This window comes from Amblyomma americanum, chromosome 3, assembly GCF_052857255.1.
Source record: "Amblyomma americanum isolate KBUSLIRL-KWMA chromosome 3, ASM5285725v1, whole genome shotgun sequence".
Lineage (NCBI taxonomy): Eukaryota > Metazoa > Arthropoda > Arachnida > Ixodida > Ixodidae > Amblyomma > Amblyomma americanum.
Window position 1 is genome coordinate 164,532,996 of NC_135499.1, and position 18,239 is coordinate 164,551,234.

At 47.7% G+C, this 18,239-nt stretch overlaps 1 protein-coding gene across 23 annotated transcripts in view; it reads left to right on the top strand.

Annotated features, from left to right (window-relative positions):
* Positions 1-18,239, top strand: part of Tlk (Tousled-like kinase) — a 127,115-nt gene that overhangs the window by 97,097 nt on the left and 11,779 nt on the right. For 10 of the 23 annotated variants that reach the window (XM_077658650.1, XM_077658646.1, XM_077658649.1 and 7 more), the window contains 8 exons: positions 8,142-8,226; positions 8,755-8,991; positions 10,215-10,302; positions 12,173-12,231; positions 15,297-15,500; positions 15,857-15,967; positions 16,757-16,893; positions 17,440-17,799. In XM_077658650.1, coding sequence (XP_077514776.1) covers positions 8,158-8,226; positions 8,755-8,991; positions 10,215-10,302; positions 12,173-12,231; positions 15,297-15,500; positions 15,857-15,967; positions 16,757-16,893; positions 17,440-17,799 — 1,265 coding nt within the window. In that variant the 5' untranslated portion in view covers positions 8,142-8,157. Of the gene's footprint in view, positions 1-5,825; positions 6,363-8,141; positions 8,227-8,754; positions 8,992-10,214; positions 10,303-12,172; positions 12,232-14,278; positions 14,345-15,296; positions 15,501-15,856; positions 15,968-16,756; positions 16,894-17,439; positions 17,800-18,239 lie in introns of those variants that run through there. The other 13 variants (XM_077658635.1, XM_077658642.1, XM_077658643.1 and 10 more) reach the window with 5 other exon arrangements.

Sequence of the window (18,239 nt, forward strand, 5' to 3'; positions counted from 1 at the left end):
TAGGCATGCAGGGACTCCGGATCTTTTTTTGAGGGGAGGGGGGGGGGGGGCAGGACTTCGAGCTTATTTTGTTTATTTAATGCTCATTTACATAACAAACTTTGTATTATTATTGTTTTTTTATTATTCATTGTTCAAAGGTTGATGCCACATTGTCACGTTGTGGTGACGACACTCCAGCAGTCAGGAAGACAACGAAAGGCTTCCAAAAGAAACTGTTTAAGGAGCTCACTCGCGACCACTAAGAACTGAATGACTCGGCGGCGGCGATAGCCACTAACATGCTCGGCCGTCATCGAACTGAATGCCTGCAGTTCTTGGCCGCGCCCAGTTAAAAGCCGGCAAGGAACCTTCGAGTAAAGAACCAAAAGAAACAACTATCTGGAAAAATGTGAAAGCATTTGCACGTGGCCACGGCCAACGCAGATAAGTGTGGTCGCACCTCCCATTACCAAACAAAATGGCAAAGCCGCGTGCCAGCGGTTTTGAGTGCGAACGAACAAACGGCGGAAAGATGCACGGCAATATAAAAGGAATTGAAGTGCAAAGCTTTACGCACGAGGAGTGATCATTTGCGTTAAAAAAAGTTTGTCCGGAGTTTGTTTAAATTCTGCTAATCACGATCATGTACACCGGTCAGACAGTCGACTTCTGTTGGGACATGACTGGTTTAGGCTACTCATATACGAAATACTTTACAAATGGCTACGAAGCCAAGTAGCTCAGCCCCACTGCGCTTTGCATTAAAAGAGACCTAGAACTGAAGTGTTTCAATTGTCTGAAATCTGATCAAAGTGCAAGCAGTTGGAGACTGGAGGGGGGGGGGGGGGCGCTGCCCCTCTGGAAAAATGTTGAGGGGGGGGGGGGGGGGGGGGGGCGTCGTCTTTCGCCACGACCCTCTCTCTCTGTTGAGCCTCGTGGTCAGACTTCGTTCTCCGGTCGTTCCGCCGTCGAAGTGGTAGTTTGGGCTGTGTGGTGGCAGCGTCGTTTCTCGGTAGCTGTCGAACAATTTCTAGGTTTGCATCTCTCAGCGGCGGAGCGTGCAGTCATAGATTGCCGTAGTTACGTTGTGATGATAAGGCAGTTTAAAAGCGGCCGAGACTGAGACGGCGCGCTCCTCTCCTCAAAGTCTTTGCTTGCAGCGTGTTTTAACCCCTTCGATAATAAGGCGGAGCTTCAGTAAACCAGCTCTCGCTTCCAATCTGAACCAATAGCAGTGCAATGGCACCGTACATGCAAGTGGGCGGAACCCAGGGCTTACCAGAGCCCGACCCAGTGGACCCCGCACCTCCTGGAACGTGCAGGGCGCGCTGTTTCGCGTACGCCGCTCGCTGCAGGTGTAATCTATCTAGGCGCTCATGCACCGGCTTTGCCGTCTCCGCTGACAGCACGAGGAATTTCTTTAGCGGGAAAAGGTCGTCGGCCCCCTCCGACTCAGACAAGGCAGTTCGGGGCCCTTCTCCCGTTTTCCCACGGCTTTGGGCAGCGTCCGGAACGCGCGATGCACCGTCACCGTTCCACCCCCTCGTGCACTGCCGGTCAGCAATGGATGAGTCGGCGCCAGAGCCGAAAGGATTAGCGCGGGTAGCCGGCGTAGAGGCACCCTATGCGCGGGCGTCGCGCCTCTCAGTTAACTCCTACTTCCCACGGAGATGACCGCTCTCGGGAAAAGTCGGGAGGGGGGGGACCATCGGCGCCGTGGGCTTCTAACTTAACGCCCGGTAAGTGTGAACTTCGTATTTAGCTTGGCCCTTGCTGAAAGCGTCGATTTGGCTGCGGAAGTACAGTGTCTTTCTTGAAACAAACCTCCCTGAGAAGGTGCACTTTTTATAAATTCGCGAATATCTGGAGACTCTTCCACTCTAAGAAAACAGTTACATAATGGCGTTATGGCTCCCGTTGTGGAGAACATCCGTCGTCGTGGAGCCGCCGCGGTGGCTCAGTGCCAATGGCGCTTGGCTGCTGGCCCGAAAGACGCGGGTTCGATCCCGACCGCAGCGGTCGAATTTCGATAGAGGCGAAATTCTAGAGGCCCGTGTGCTGTGCGATGTCGGTGCACGTTAAAGAACCCCAGGTGGTCGAAATTATCCGGAGCCCTTCCCTACGGCGTCGCTCATAGCCTGAGTCGCTTTGGGGCGTTTAACCCCCATAAACCCATTACCGTCGTTGTCATCGGCGGCGTTGTGAGCGAAAAATTCCCTGAGAAGCGGACAAGGTGAGCCACCTAGGTCACGTGACCCTGTGGTGTCATCACAACCTGCCCACCGGATTGTGAGCAAATTGACTACCGTTGAAGGTGGTACTTAAATTAATGATTGGTCTCGAGAGACTTTGCTCGGGAAGGGCAACCTGGGTCGCACAAGCCCCACCAGTGGCAGCACCTACCACCGCAGGGCAGTGGTGCATCGCTCAACCGCTGCACCACTGCGCCAGGAGTGGCATGAGGACTCTCGGGGATCTATGAATGGAAAGCCTCCTATCCTACCAACAAAGAAACATCGCGAAGCTTCCTTTGTTGAGTTTTCGAACTAACATTAGCCAAGCAAAATGCGAAGTTTCCACTTCCGGGCATTCGCGTGGTGGATGAATCTGACTCTAAAGGCGTATAGACAGTTTAACGTTGATACTTGGAGGGAAAGCTGGCGACGCTGCACTTCATCCACCAGAGGCATGCCGGGAAGATGAGTTTTCGTAATTGGCTTGGCTAGCGTTGCAAAGAAAACAAACAAGCAACCATGGGTTCATGAGTAACAGTACAACTTTTACCGGAACAAACCCTGAATGGAATGCTTTGCTCAATTTCCATACTACCCTAATACCGAACATTTACTCAGAATAAATTTTTTAAGTAACTAAAAAACGCTATATTAAACGAATTTTATCCGCGTAGGGTGGAGAGCATTGTGGCGCAGCCTTGATTCCGTTGCAGAATCCAATTTTTCGGCCCAAGACTAGCCAAGCCAAATACGGAACCTCATCTTCACGGCATGCCTATGTGGCATGCCCTTGGTGGACGAAGCACTCTTTAAGAGACTCGCATCGACGGTGGTGCCTCATTTTCCTTTAGATCATTACCAAAAACAAACAAAAAACTCCATGCTTGCAGCGTAACCTCCTTTGTACTCTTTGGGATGCTATGCTTACAGAGATCCCATCACCCGAAGTCCCTTGTTGTAACGCCAGCGGAGGTCTGCTTGAGCAGGTGCAGCTGAGACGCTCGTTTTTCGACAATGACTGCGTCATGCTGTTTACGCCACATCTCTCCGATCCACTCGGTCACCGTTCGTTGACAAACTACCGTTCTCGTAACGCTGCTAGCTTCGGAATATGCTGCCTCTGCGAGGCTGTATTAAGTAAACGCGCAATGTAGAGTGAGAAAGAATACTGCGATCTTTTTCCACAGTCCTGCTTCCTTGGATTATTCATGAGTAGCGCAGGAACGCCGCTTGTGGTATTGTTAAAATTTCGCGGTAATTCTAATCGCCGCATTCGCATCGGACGTTTATTTATTTGAAGTGCCTATTGGAGTTCCCGGGTTCGAACCCGACCGCGGCGGCTGCGTTTTTATGGAGGAAAAACGCTAAGGCGCCCGTGTGCTGTGCGATGTCAGTGCACGTTAAAGATCCCCAGGTGGTCGAAATTATTCCGGAGCCCTCCACTACGGCACCTCTCCTTCCTTTCTTTGACTCCCTCCTTTACCCCTTCCCTTACGGCGTGGTTCAGGTGTCCAACGATATATGAGACAGATACTGCGCCATTTCCTTTCCCCAAAAAACCAATTATTATTAAGTGCCTATTGTAGAGGACAAAATTGGCCTCAGTGGTGCAGTGGTTAAATATTTAGTTCGAGATTAACTGAAAATTTTCCAAATAGCCCGAATACCAACTTGTTCATCAGTGCGTGCTCTAGACGACATCATATGTGCATTTCCGCGATGGTGTTCGATCTAGAGTTGCCCTCCGACCCGAACTTCACGAGGGACGGGTTTATCTCATTTCATGACGCCACCCATCACTTTAGGCTCACCCCCACAAATCGTTAACAAAAGCGCAGGAAGTAACGTGGCGCCGACTGCAAACACGCTCCCTTCTGAATCCGGCAGTGCTTTCCCTCATGTACCCTGGCCAGTAAGACCCAAACTGCCATAAATGTGGTGCAAGGGCGACATACGACCATATTCTGTGGAACTGCGCAAATGATCCGTCTCCGGCGGAACTTATACAGCTCCCTTCTGCCGAGCGGTTGGAGGCCGTGCTGGTCAGCTCGGACCCTAAGATTCAAGTACGGGTAATCGAGCGGGCCAGTGAGGTCGCCGCCAGCCTTGGGCTAGCGGCCATCTAGTATGTCTCTCCTGCAACCTGCTCTCGACGCAATAAATGTTTTACAATCCAATCCGGATCAGTAGCCGAGCGCCCTAACCACTGGGCCACCGCGGCGGGTCTAGGGTTGCTCTGAATTCTCTGGTTGTGACTGTAGAAGTAGTAAGAAACTCGTTCTTTTCTTTTTTTCTTACTGTGCTGGCAACGTCAGGCGGTGACAATCGGAATATCCCACGACCTGCGAAGCGTGGTGAAGGATCTGAGTATTCCGGGAACTACACCTGTGAGTTGTAGCCGGCATTACGCTCGTATGGAGCGTATTGACGCCTTTTGGGCTTAGTATCTGGCCGCATAGATGCATTTTCGCGATGGTGTTCGATCTAGAGTTGCTCTGAATTCTGCAGTTGTGATTGGAGAGGTTGCAAGAAACTCTCTCTCTCTTTTACTGTGCTGGTAAGATCAGGCGGTGACAATCGGAATATTCCACGACCGGCGAAACGTGGAGAAGGACCTGAGTATTCCGGGAACTGCACCTGTCTGTTGTAGCCGGCATAACGTTCGTATGGAGCGCATTGACACCTTTAGGTTTCCCTGCCTAAAGGCTTTAGGCTTCTCTGCCGCGCTCTGCTTCTGAAATTTCGCCGTCGAAATTAGTGAGTTGGGAGAACTCCGCCTCGATAAATTTGCCCTCGGAATTTTGCATTTGCCTGCAGCTGCAGACTGTTTTAATCGCTCTCTGTCAACCTTTAAATCCGCGTTGGGCGAAGCCTCTAAACCGCCTGTTTTTCATTGTCAATAGGCCGGTAGATTTTGCTTAATCGCGAAGAACACGTGAGTGCTTAGTAATTTTCCTGTTGGAAGAAACGCACTTTGCGGTCATAATTTCGGGCATGAAGAAAACCGAGAAATATGGAGGCCTTTGTGAGCGGCATCATATTTAGCGAGCTCTCCCGAGCGCTGTTTCTTTCCTTTGCAGCTTTTTTTTTTCTTTGCCGCGTCGTCGGCGCGCTCTACGCGGTCGTCCGCAGTCGTCACCTCCGCCTTACGTCACGGCACGTGCTCTTGTTCGTCGCCGCTGTGTATGCGGGTCGGTTGGTTCCGACGGTGGGAGGCTAGCGCCGAGCCGGCCGGCGCCTGCAGCCTCGTGTGCTGTTGCTCGCTCGCACCGACTGGGAGCTTTCCACGGAACGATCCGCCGCCGACGACTGGCGTGTAAGAAAAAAAGAAACAAAAACAGCTCTCGAGACGGGAAATCAGACGGCAGCAACAACAGCAATGAAAGGATGGGTTGCTTGCTGCTGCCGCAGGATCTTTTCAAGATGGCTGTGTGGGGCCGCTCCTTTCTTCTATCCATCCGAGCGGCCGCCCCCCTTATAGCAGCTCCCCGGTATTCGATCACTACTCCAGCAGCGTAGCTGCAATGTGGACGCCGCCTCTGGTCGGACGAGGGAGGCGACGTTGGCGTTTAGGTGGCTTCCTTTCCCCCCCGAGAGTTTATTATTTGTTTTCGTTTTTATCCCTTGCGACTGGCTCTCGCTTCTTTGTTTCGTTCTTTTGCCGCGTTCGCTCGCTCGCTCGGCCCGTTTCTTTCTCCCACACTCTGTCGTTCGCTCGCTCGCGCTGGCTTGCACCGCTTCTCTCCCTCATTCCTTCGCTGGCTCGTTCGTGCGCTTTCTCTCTATCCCCTCTTGGTGGCTGGCTGCTCGGCGAAACGGTGCGTCGGCGTCGTGCGCTTTGGAATGCGCCGTGAAACGAACGAGCGCCGAGGTGCGTAGAAGGCAGCGCGGGTCGTCTTCGGCGGCGGCGCCAGTGATTTCCTTCCTGGCGACCCGTGCTGCGCCGCCACTGCTGTGCCTCGTTCGCCCGGCCCTGTGTGCGTGCGCGCTGTCGCTGGGTGCACCGCTGCTGCCATCGTCCCCGTGTGACTGGCGTCGTCGGTCGGGTCATCATCATGTCGGCTCGCCTGTTGTGACGCGTGGCTCTGTGTGCGCTGCTGCCGTCATGGCGGCTGCTCCTGTGGGGCTTCGTTTCGGCGGGGGAAGGCACGTTCTTTGTCGTTATTCTTTCTGCCCCCTTTTTATCTCCCCCTCCCATCCTGCTCTCTCTCTCTCTCCTGCGCCTTGCTCTTTTCCTCCTCTCGTGATTTTCCTTTCCCTCTTTTTGCCCTCCCCGAAAATCTTTCTCCCTCAATTTTTTATCTTGCTCTACCTAGAAAGGCAGCGTGAGATGCTTGTTTGTATTTATTATTATGTTATTATTCTCTTACCCGATTTGCGGCGGCTGCCAGTCGAAGGATGGCGGCCCGAAGCAAAGCTGGCTCGTTACGCTTCTTCTGTGCACCGTTAACTCCGGCCCTTGGGGTGCGGTAAACTGGCTCCGGCCTTTCGAGGCGCGGGCCGTCGAATCGCTGGCCTTACCTGTCGAGGTGGAAAAGCACCGAGGGTTTGTCGCGCCTTCAGCTCGATAGTCATCGGAAGTGACGTCACGCGGCAAAAATAGCCGCGGCTGGCATCCAAATTGTGTTGGATTTGTGCGTGCGTTTTCACCCTGATTTGCTTGATGCATTTTATTTTTGTTTTCGAGGTGTCGGTCAAACCTCCTTCGCTGAACCATGAGGTGTCTGGGGCGAAGCGCGTGAACAATAAATTGGAGCTCGACTTCTCTGGTTTGTGAGATAGATCGCATTAAATCGGGAGTTTTGCCTTTCGGGCATGCCAGCCGTCACAGCAGAAGTATCGTATTTATCTTGCATGCTTATCTCGGGTAGAGGATAAGCTGATGTTCATGCGAAGTCGAAAGTACGGCTAGCTAGAGAAGTGGTACAAGAACTATAGGGGAGGGTGCCGTTATAGGTGACCTTGGCGATATCACATCGTGTTTGTTGCATCGCTGAGGCGAAAGTCGCACCTAATGCAACACAACTAAGAAAGCAGATTACCGTTGGGCGGCGCCAGAGACGGCAAAAAAAACTTCCCTACACCAGCCGTCGCTTCGTGCAAATCTCTATTCGGGCCCGACCGTGGGTCACTTTTGTAACCTCTGTGCCATTGCAGCAGTCGATATATGGCACCTGTCTTGAATGGTTCAAGGCGCTAAAAAAAAAAAGCATTTCCTTACGCAGAGTGCCCGTCGCGAAGCTTCGCGAACTTTCCCAGGGCTTTTGTCTTTGGGTGTGATGTATTGCCGACGAGCAGCTGGGAAATGATTGCGAGTCTTTTTTTTTTTTGTTTTCTTACTGGTCCACAATCACTTGTCACTTTGTTTCTCGGTTTATACGGGACGTATCTGTTAATCTGGGCCCCGCTATCTGAGCGGCCTTTAAACGTGTAACCCGTGAGCTGCGCGCCGATATGGCGTCGTCGTCGTTCGGGTGTTGTCCCCTCGCGAAGCCCCGAGGCTGTTGCGTGGAGGAACGACGGCTGCCCGTGGCATGGCCGCCCGCTCTTCGCCGTAATGGGAGCGGCAGGCGTTCTCGCTTCGCGAATCGATCCGCCCCGTCCGAACGGAGCCTTGTGTCTCGAAATATGAAACGCCATCAAAAGGGGAAAAGGGGACCTTCTTGCTTCTTAACTTCGTTTAGTTTTTACTGGGGCACATCTTGAAAGCAGCACAAAGGCACGTATAACAGTGTTTCTATATAGCTGTTACATAATTGCTCTGCTTAAGGAGGGCAGCAGGAAATGTAGTCAGGTCAAAATTGCCTACTGATGTGGTACCTGCATGACAAGCAGACTGATGCCTAACCATGGCTGTCTTCACTACCCACATGATGCCCCATGCACCTAAGCCTCTATTCTCTTCTGCTTGTTCTGTCTATGCAGGTGGGAGCCTGAGACAATGGACAATATCCATAGTCTGGACCCACGAAAACAAGAATTGCTGGAAGCTCGATTTCTGGGGAGTCGGGTGAGTTGCTTTCCTTGCACCAGTGATCACTTTGCGTGGCTTGTACCGTATAATTTTTATAACAAACTACCAGGCTAAATTCACATGGGAACACACCTGCACCTTATTTCTTTAGTGTGCAGCACGACATAGTTAATTGGTCAACCTGAATGTACAATTTGCAAGACAACGTAAAAACACATCATAACAGTAACTTAATACAGCTGGGTGTAAAACGGGGAAATACTGTTTCGTTCATGAGCAGTGTTAATGTTCAATCCTGGCCTGATATTACTTTGTGTTTGCTTTTCTGCACTGTTTTCTCTGAACTAAGCAGTACAAAACACAGGAAAGGGAGCCATGTTGTATTCTGTATCCTTATTATGTTGAAATGGCACAGCTCTGGAGGCTTTTCAGTGCCAGTTTGTGCCATTCAGAGTGGTACTGTCCTTTCTTGCAAAGTGTCGCTGCTAAGCCCTGGTGGGCTGTTTCTCGGCAGAGCCTCGTGTTATTATTTGTGTCATGCCACCCGACTGTTTCCCAATGCAGCAACTGTGCAACAACGTGGGTCAGGGCGGCCCTTACCTGGGCCAAACGTCGCAGTCGTCATCTGGGGGTGCAATGGCGGCAGGTGCTGGAGTGGGTGGGCCCCTAGGGGGCGTGCCAGCTTCCCATCTGCTGGGCCATGTCTCTTCTTCGGGTAGCTCGAACAACACCAACCACAACCAGGACTCCAACATGAGCAATGCAAGCCTGGGATCACAGCATTCTGACAAGGAACTTGAGGTGGGTGCCTGGATGCTGGGATGGGATGTGCAGAAAAAGAAGCTTAGTGGTTCTGCCACAGACTCTAGAGCCTTGTGGAAGGGAACTTCTCCATCGTGAATTCCTTTCAGATCAATGTGTAAAAATAAATTGGAACGGGGAGTACACGTAAGGATAGAAATAGAAAGTGCTAGCAGCGGCAGGTGCCTCTGCTAATTCTCTTCTTTGAAGCTATGGGGCATTCACATGATGTCAGCAGTCTCACTTGAGTTCCATATTCTTGTTCTGTGGGCAGCATGGTTGGTGCCGCTGCCTCAGCGACCATCAGAAATAATGTCTGGCCATGACTATGCGTTTACTTCCTTCGTGACCTCAAAGCATCTTAGAAATGGCTTTCTGGCACTCGTTAAATCATGTTTCTGGGGATTTTTGAGAAGCTCACAGATTTTAATCTGCTGCTTCTTTGTCTGGACAAGGCAAGTGTTGCAGATGATAGCACAGGGCACAAGTTTGTAGTAACGCCAAGCCTGAGTAGGACATTCTGTCGTGTTTTCACCAGCCATATCCTGCACTGTAGCCAATCAGTCCTATGGTAGGGCAGCAAATACATAGGTGATGTGATGAAGGTGGATACCACCTCCTACAGATGGTTTTACAGGTGGATGCAAGCAAGTCTATCGCTATGCGTCCCTAGAGTAGGCTTTCGTAGTGGTGACCGATGTTATTGGCATCTCATTGTAGTGGCCAACGCAAACTTGTTAAGTACCAATCTACTAGCAGTCTTTCTATAACAAATGCCACAAAATCAAAAGGTAGTGCATAGCTCTGCTTGGCATTTTGGTGATGAGGAATACTGCATGTGTTTAGCTCGAGAAACATGCAGCGGCAATGAGACACGGTGCTTCTTCTGCCAGCATTTCACATGGAGCTTCCTTTTCCAGCCAAGTTGGCTAAATGTGCATTCCTGAGGTTTTCTGCAGCAAAACTGCAACATGGGAGTTCTATGATGTGGTACTTTGCAACATGGGAGTTCTATGATGTGGTACTTTTGGTGGCATTCCTGTGGCGTGAATCATTATTAGTGACTGTAAAGGTAAAGAGGCACACTTTTCTTTTATTTCAGATGTGATGCCTTTTGTCAGGCTGTAAAACTGAATCTTAATGTTAGTGCCAGAGATGCTTCTCAATGTCTGCCGCAATGCCATGAAACTATATCACTAATAAATAATTTTTATATTCTTTAGCCGCAGACCCCGGATAAGCATCATCGGACGCCTCCTCAGGCTGATCGGAAAAGGAAACGCCCGAAAGAAGACGCCACATCTACTGCAGGTACTAGAAGCAGTAATTTAAGCCGCAGTAGTGATGTGTTCCATGTTACTTGTGGCATTTATAAGAAAACCTTGTTTTTAATTATTTTTTCGATCTGCTATTGCAGTGGTCTCAAACCCTACTGGGCACTCACAGTGATACATAATGCCTGTAGCTTGGAATGTATTGTAGAATGTTACATGATTAGCAGATGCTTTATTGCATCTTCATGCTTGCTTGTCAGGCAAATTTGATTTTTGTATTAGGCCTAATTAGAACACAACACAAAAAGTCTGAGGCACAATGAAAATCGACTAGGTGGCACAACACAGTGTCCCTTTTTTGTTTTTGGCTTTGTCTTTATTTTTATTTTTTTGCATTGTATTTCAAATGAACTGAGAAAATACACCTTTAACTTAGCTGGTGTGTTTTTCTGTTTCATGGCAAAAGAGTCACGAGCTTGTCTAGTGTGCTGAAATGTGTTCTTAGCGAACAGCTAGGTGTGCTTTCTATGTGCACACATTGGGCAACTTAAAGCAGTTGCTAAGTCAAGACATGGAACAAAAAGGCAAACTCAAGACTAGCGCCAAAGATTTGTGCACGTCTTGTGCTTGATTACCTCTTCATGCATTTCATGATTACCTTTTCGTGCTTTTAAAGTGGTCATGCCGAGTTGCTTCCTTGTTTGAGCAATTTGTTGATATCTTTTAGGCACTCCCTTTTATTGTTGAAAGAAACGAATACAGACTGAACTTCTATGTTACCAATTGCAGCAGCCGTACCTCCACATTGTACCGAACCTGCGTTGAAGGGCAACGGGAGTGTTTTTAATATATTTACCTGAAACTTTTGTGACAGTATTTGTTATGTCATGCTTTGGTCTGTCATGACGTCGTACTGTGGCCAAACTCAGTTTTGCTTTTCTGGTTCTTGCTGTTTTATAATTGTTCGGTAATTATTTTGAGAAGTATTCATCGAAACTAAGATAGGGAGGTTTAAGAAATAAAATGATAGTCAACTCAAAATGGTAAAAAATGCTCCTTGAGTTCTCTTTGTTAAAGGGACATCAACTACGCCAGGCTTTGTTTTTTTTGTAAACTATAACAGCTGTGGCTTTCAAGAGTGTTGACTTTCATTTGGTCGCAAAATACACTGTCATTGTTGTAGGTTTGCATTGTTTAATTTCCACATTTAATTTTTGTTTTCGCCTCCCTTTTGCTATAAAATTGCACCCCCCATGTAATACCCTCCTAGGAGGGCCTTTTAGAGCATTTTGAGTAAATAAATAAATAGCACAAAATTACCTAAATTCAATCGCATAATCCTTTATTTTATATCACTCTTGTCTGATGTCATTACAGTGTGCATGGGGAGACTGTGTTGATAGCAACACAAGCCTCTTTTTTTGTTTATATAAGTTCCTTTCTTTTTGTGAAAGTAGCGATCTGGTACTATGCAGGATGTGGCGATTCGGCATGACTGCTTTAGATACGCATATTTTACAACATAGTGATGGAAATATTACTGTCGTTTTCATAGGCTTGATGTCTTTTAAAATATAGACTGGAACTATACACTGGCTGTAGTGCACTTACAATGTTGTAGCCATTTGGTCCTGCTATGCACATTCCCTCTTTGTGTCTTTATGGTTAGAAAAAATAGCTTATCTGGCATCTCATAAATAGTTTTGTGCGATAAGTTCTCACCAGTGCTGTTCATCTTTGGCTAGGAACAGCCGCGTAAACTTGTTTTACCATTTTTTTATGCTGGTTCCACCGAAATCCGAATTAAGGCAGTAGCTGCTTTTACTTGAATAGTAGCAGCTGCTTGCTTTTTGACCTTAGCTGCTCTTGAGATGTGGTTTGCTGGAGTAGGTTGCATTCTTTTTCAGTTAAAGGAGCCCGAACAGCACCTGTCGACAACCCAAAGAAAATAAATGAGTACTTTAAGGTAAGTGGCCGGACTTCTTTGTCTTTTGCCTGTGTTGTGTAGCATGGTAATTTCCAGTAATGGATTGAAAAATTGAAAAAGAGTACGTTGACAGGATTTGCTGCCCCATTGTTTCAGGAGAAGCGCTGAAGGCACAAACTATGTAATAAATGCTCCCGAGTTATGCATTAACCCTTTATAAATAAGTGATAGGCTCAAGTCGGTATACTAAAAGGACTGAAAGCACCAATTTTTAAAGCTACAAAATGCTTGTTGAAAGTTTCTGTGCACATCTAAAAGGCGTACAGGCAAGTAACAAGGTCAGGCAAGGCCTAGAACATATTTTATTTCCAAATTAAGGTAAGCATGAATGGCCGAGATCAACTTTCAGAACCTGTAGGTGTTGTTAGCACAATGTGTGAAAAAGGATTAAAAATGTACTACATCAGCGGTGCGTGTGTGACTGACCGTTTGGCTGCCGACAAAATAGTGCAGCATGTGGAGGCTGCTCCTATCATGACTGGAAATGTTACTGAAAAATATGCGAGGACATGTGCAAGGCATGTTTTTGGACACACATAATGAACTTCGTTGTTGGGTCTAGTTGTGATGTGTTACCCGACTCGCAAAAATCGGAGCCGAACTAGCTTTTGACTCACAATAATTGAAACCGACCAAGACCATTTGAGGTGCATTGGCAAATAGTACGTCACATTCCGCAGTTACTTACTCCATATATAATGTTTCTTTGCAGCTCGTTTAAAAAATCTCGGTTCGCGGGAAATAAGAAAGCGACATCTTAAACTAAACTTCGGTTCTTCGACTGCGAGACATGGAGCGTGGCCGCAAGCAACGCAAAAAGTTCCAAAGTCGGAGCGCGAAATCATTGCTAACAGGCTAGTGATGCTCAGTGGGTGCAGTAAGAAAGTTGAAAGGGACACTGAGGACAACTAGATACAGTTATTGGTAAAAGTTGATTCTGTGGCTTCTTTTGACTGTGTTGGCTGGCAGCAAAAGAAATATTTATTAGCAAAAAAATGGATTTAAAAATTTTTATGCCATTGGATTCACGCTCATGATATCAACACTGAAAAGCACTGGTTGCCACCGTTTTGAAGTGGATGCAGTATAGCATAGCCTCTGGGATCCGTGCCAAAAAATTGGGTGTCGAGGCATGCATTTCAGCTACACAATTGGTCCATGATGGCAACACTTCTGTTTTGTTTTTGTGTTTTTGGTCCTTCATAGATCATAATAGCGCTGTTTTTGGAGAGAGTGGTCTTGTCTATATGCAATTGGAACATGGTACCCTGTCAGTATGAGCCACCTTTTATTTGTCCTCAGTGTCCCTTTAAACATCATACCTTCTTGATCTGAATGTTGTATATGCTAAAATGGTAGAAGGAGAGTGTGCTTTTGAGTATGTTGCTAAACACAAGTGGCATCTGAGGTTTTGGTGGTGACAGTCCAGTAATACGAAATTATTTTAATCTTGGCTGTGTGTGCAATAGAAAGTCAGCAACGGAGTTTCTCTTGATGATGCTGAAGGTGCACTTGGCACTTAGAAAGTCCAGTAGGTTAGCTGTGTTGCAGGTCTCGTTAACCTTTGTTTTGCTTTGTTGAAGCACAGAAGACAAAAGACGATAGTTTTGTGAATATTAAAAAAAAAAACAAAAAAACAACTCTGTCGAGGGTTTAGATCTGTAGTGACAGCTGGGCAGATTGTGCGCCAGTGGTCTAGTTCAGTGTTCTTCTGTTGGCCTTCGCATACTAGTTGAATTTGAAGACAGCTTTCTTTCTGTGTATGTGTTTGTGTGTGCGTTCCATTCCTTCATTCACTTGGCACCTCCTTTTATGGAGATTACAGGTAATGTTATTAAGACACATACTTTTCCAAACATGATAGTGCGGGAACTTTCCACCAATGCCTGGTCTCCCTGCCAGCTTTCTTGAACAGTGTTCGGAAAAGTATTTGCCCAGATAGTGTGTTGTCACTTGCGAGGGAGTTTGATCGAGAGCTCTGGACTCGTTTTGTTTTCTCTCTCTTCTCTCCTTGCCTCGCTCTCAGAACCAGGGGCATAGCCCCAGCCGCTTTGGAGGGGCCAGGTCGCCCGTGCCTCAGGGCTACTGCCTGGTACGTGCCGTCTTGCCCGCCGTGTCACCACTTCTCCCACTTTCATGCTTGAATCTCTCATCTCTCCTCATCTCATGTAGCACGTCTCATCCTTTGACGCTGGTTTTCCAATTTGTTCGTTTTTGCATTGGCTCAGCGCCATCATTGTATGCTGCTCAGCTGTCCTCATTTCTGAAGTGTAGAGACAACCGCCATTACTAATGCCCTGAGCTTGTCGTTCGCCCGTCCAGTTTTGGTGAAGGCTGTTGGCGGCTTGAGGTCTCGTGTAGCTTGTGTCCTTTGCCTGCCCTCAACCTTCTTGGTTTGCCTGGCGAACTGTTGATTATGCTGGCACGAGAACCATTACCATTGTTGAAAGCTTCAAAATTGCATAGTAAAACCCTGGCACCATCGTAAAACTGCCTCACATAAAGTGAGGATAACGGTATTTTAAACCATCTTTTTGCTACCTATTCACATGCTACAAGGGAGCATGTCAGCATATTTTCCAGGAGCAGCCTGTCATAAGCACTTGTCTCCTAGTGCATGCACCAAGCTTGTCTCAAGTACTAAGTGTGCAGAGATGCCAGTCCTTTTCTCTGCTGACGTCCGAGCACAGGTTTCCGAAAAACAAAAAACAGTTATCTTTGTTGGCTTAAGAAGTATTATTGGTGTTGGCATCTTTTAGCATTTCTTCTAGGTGTATGGATACTGACTACTGGCCACACATGGCGTTGCGCATTGAGTGCATAATGAATGATACTGTGCTAAGCACCTAATGTTGCGTTCCATAATGTCTGTGCTGCACCCATCTTAGTTTCTTCTGTGCAGCTTGTAGAATTTCCTTTATGCGTCTTGCATTTGCACATTTCCTGACAGCAAAATTTTCCGCTTTGGTGTGTGCTGTCGTCGCACGCATTTGTGGCCCCTTTCTGGCAGTTGGCGGTGTCCTTACTATGGCATTCTGTTCCAGGGTGGTAGTTCACTGGTGTCACCGCTGACGTCCGCACTGAACAGTGTCGATTATGTTGGGCTCATGGCACCGCCTCAGAGGCCTGCACAAACAATGACGCGGCAGGTCCAGACGGATCTCACCATCAACAAGATCAAAGAGCTGGAGAGCAAATCGGCCATGGACTTGGAAATGAGAGACAACAGGATAGATGAGCTCCAGAGAGTGAGTAGCCTTGGAATGACGAAAAAAGAAATTTCGCCGTCATCGCTTTTTTATACATCCAACCGCATCTTCAGAGGACTACTGCATCAGGTGCTGAACTATAGGAACTACAGAGCTCACTGAAAATAACTGATTCCAGTTTTTTGTGCTCTGTCACGTGAAAGTGAGACTACCCGTGACACCGAGGTGGTTTATTATGGAAGTTAAGTATAGCACTTGAGATCCTAGACATCATGCGTAAACTGACTCCAGCCAGTCGTCGGCTTGATTGCATGCATCAACCAGCAAATAATTTTGAAACAGCAAACTTCTCTCACATTTTCTTATCGATCTTATTGTGCACTTTGTGTCTACAGGGTAGTGAAGAGCTGCGACGACAAATTCAGGGACAGCAAAAATTAATACAGAAACAAGAGGACCAGCTCCTCAAATGTATAGATGTTACAAAGCAACTCCTTATAGAAAAGGTAAGTTCCTTTATTTTTTTAGATCTTCTTTGTGTCATCTGGTGGTGCTTGCTTTGCAAGCTCATGGCTGTTTCTAATCCATATTGGCTCTACTATTTTGTCAGTAGCCGCATTGCTATATTTGTTTAAATTATTGCATGCTTAGTAAATCTGTAATGGAGTGTAGCGAGTAGTTACATCGCCACTGTACTCCATCTCACGAGTAGCTTGCAGCACTGTGAAAGGTAGAGCTGTTTCGTCTAATCAGGGCCAATGAAGGGAACAAATTGTTCCTCAGATATTTGAGCAGTGTTGTGACTAGTTTTCAAACAGTTATGGTGGCACTTGAAAAGGTAGTGTAAGCTAAAAGGTAGTGTTTGAAAGTACAATGAGCGTTTCATTCACTGGCTAAATTAGCAGAGAAAGCCTGCACGAACACAGCACTGCAGAGGCCTGCTGCAAAGTTGTGCACCACCATTTGTAAACATGGCATCGCCGAGTCGGCCAAGTCTCTTAAATACACCAGTTGGACACTGGTGCTCCTTCCTTCCCAGTGATGGAGCCCCCAGTCCTGTGGTGAGGGGCACAGAGGAACGCATTCATGCAGCGTGCGCCATTCTGATTGGCTCAGATCACCGTAACCTTCACGGTGCTGCAAAAAACTTATGAGATAGAGTATAGCTGCTGTACGTTTTTCGGTGCTGTCCATAAAGTGGTCTTAACCTCGTAGAGTTTTGTACAGTGGCTGCTTGTAAAAGAAAGGGCCTTCCCATTTGCATAATGCTGGAATGTTCTTGGTTTATTTTTCAGTCTGCTATGGAAAAGAAGCAGTCACGACAGAAATGTATGCAGAACAGGCTAAGGCTAGGCCAGTTCGTAACACAGCGGCAAGGGGCATCGTTTGTTGAAAATTGGGTAGATGGTTATGCTTTCACCGATCTTTTGAGGTGAGTATTGCTTTATTTTTGTTTTCTTTTTTTTTTTCACCCAAAACACTGTGTTGATATCTTGTCACCTGCAGCAAATATTGAAAAACAACTGTTAAAAGCAGTCAAGTCTGCCTTGAAGTATGTTAGCTCGCAATTGATGTTTAACAGTTTTTGAGCATTATTTGTGGAGGAAATGATCCTTGCTGCATATTTCGTGCAGCTTTTTGGCGGTGAGTTTTTGCCCCTTGTGGTGGCTCTCAGTGGTGCAATGTGCTGCTGAGCTTCAAGTTGTGGGCTTGACTCCTGGCAGTTGTGGCCATGTTTCTAAGATGACAGTTTGGGAAAATGCACTAAGCAGATTCAAAGCCGTCACCTTCGGCGTGCTCATTGCCTGTATGTAGCTGTGGCATGCGAAAATACGTTGCACTCAAAACACTAGGCTTTGGCTCGTGCTTTGTTGAACTAGCCCTCATGCCACTGCGATTATGGCAGCACATGCTGCAGGGAAGTGGCAGCCTGCTGTGACAGAGTGTTGCAGTGTTGCTTGGTGGTATACCCTTGCAGGAAACAGGAACAGATCGCAACTGAGCGGGAGGAAATTGAGCGGCAGCGGAAACTGCTGTGCAAGAAGAAGCCCACCACGGGGCAGCCCAAGGGCAAGGGGGCGGCGGCCAACAATGGGGCAAGCACAGCTTCGGCCTCGTTGGCGAATGGCGAGTTCGTGAAACCCGAGTCTCCCAAGGACCTGTCGCTGCTGCGGCTCACCTGGTATGAGTACTACGAGCAGGAGGAGATCCTCAAGCTGCGCCAGGTGTCGCTGAAAAAGGAGGACACGGACCTGCAGCTTGAGCTGGAGAAGCTGGAACGGGAGCGGAACCTGCACATTCGAGAACTCAAGCGCATTCACAATGAGGACCAATCCAGGTAGGGACTGTGTTGCTTCTGAGGCCTTATCCTGGTTGTGAGCAGCTGTTCGTTGACGTGCCTTGAAGAAAGGGTTTTGGAACATGGCGTAGGCTGTAGTACTTGCTTAGATCAGGCTGCGTATTGATTGTCTTTGCTGTGGATTGGAGTTATTATTACTATGTTTTGAACTGGACTCTGCTTCATATCAAACCTAGGTATCACCTGTCTCCTTGGCCAGATGTAGTTGACGACGATTTGTAGCTTGACCTCTTACCACTTACGGGCCTAGTGGCAGGGCATAGACAGGGGTGCACACTGTGGTAGATTGTTACTACTTTGAATTCAGCATCACTTGTAAACCTGCTGTGTGTGCAGAGAGCAGGCACTCCAGCAAGACAGCAAAGATACTTGTTGCTGTGAAGAACAGTGGTCTGAAGGCAACTGCAGATTTGTCTGTT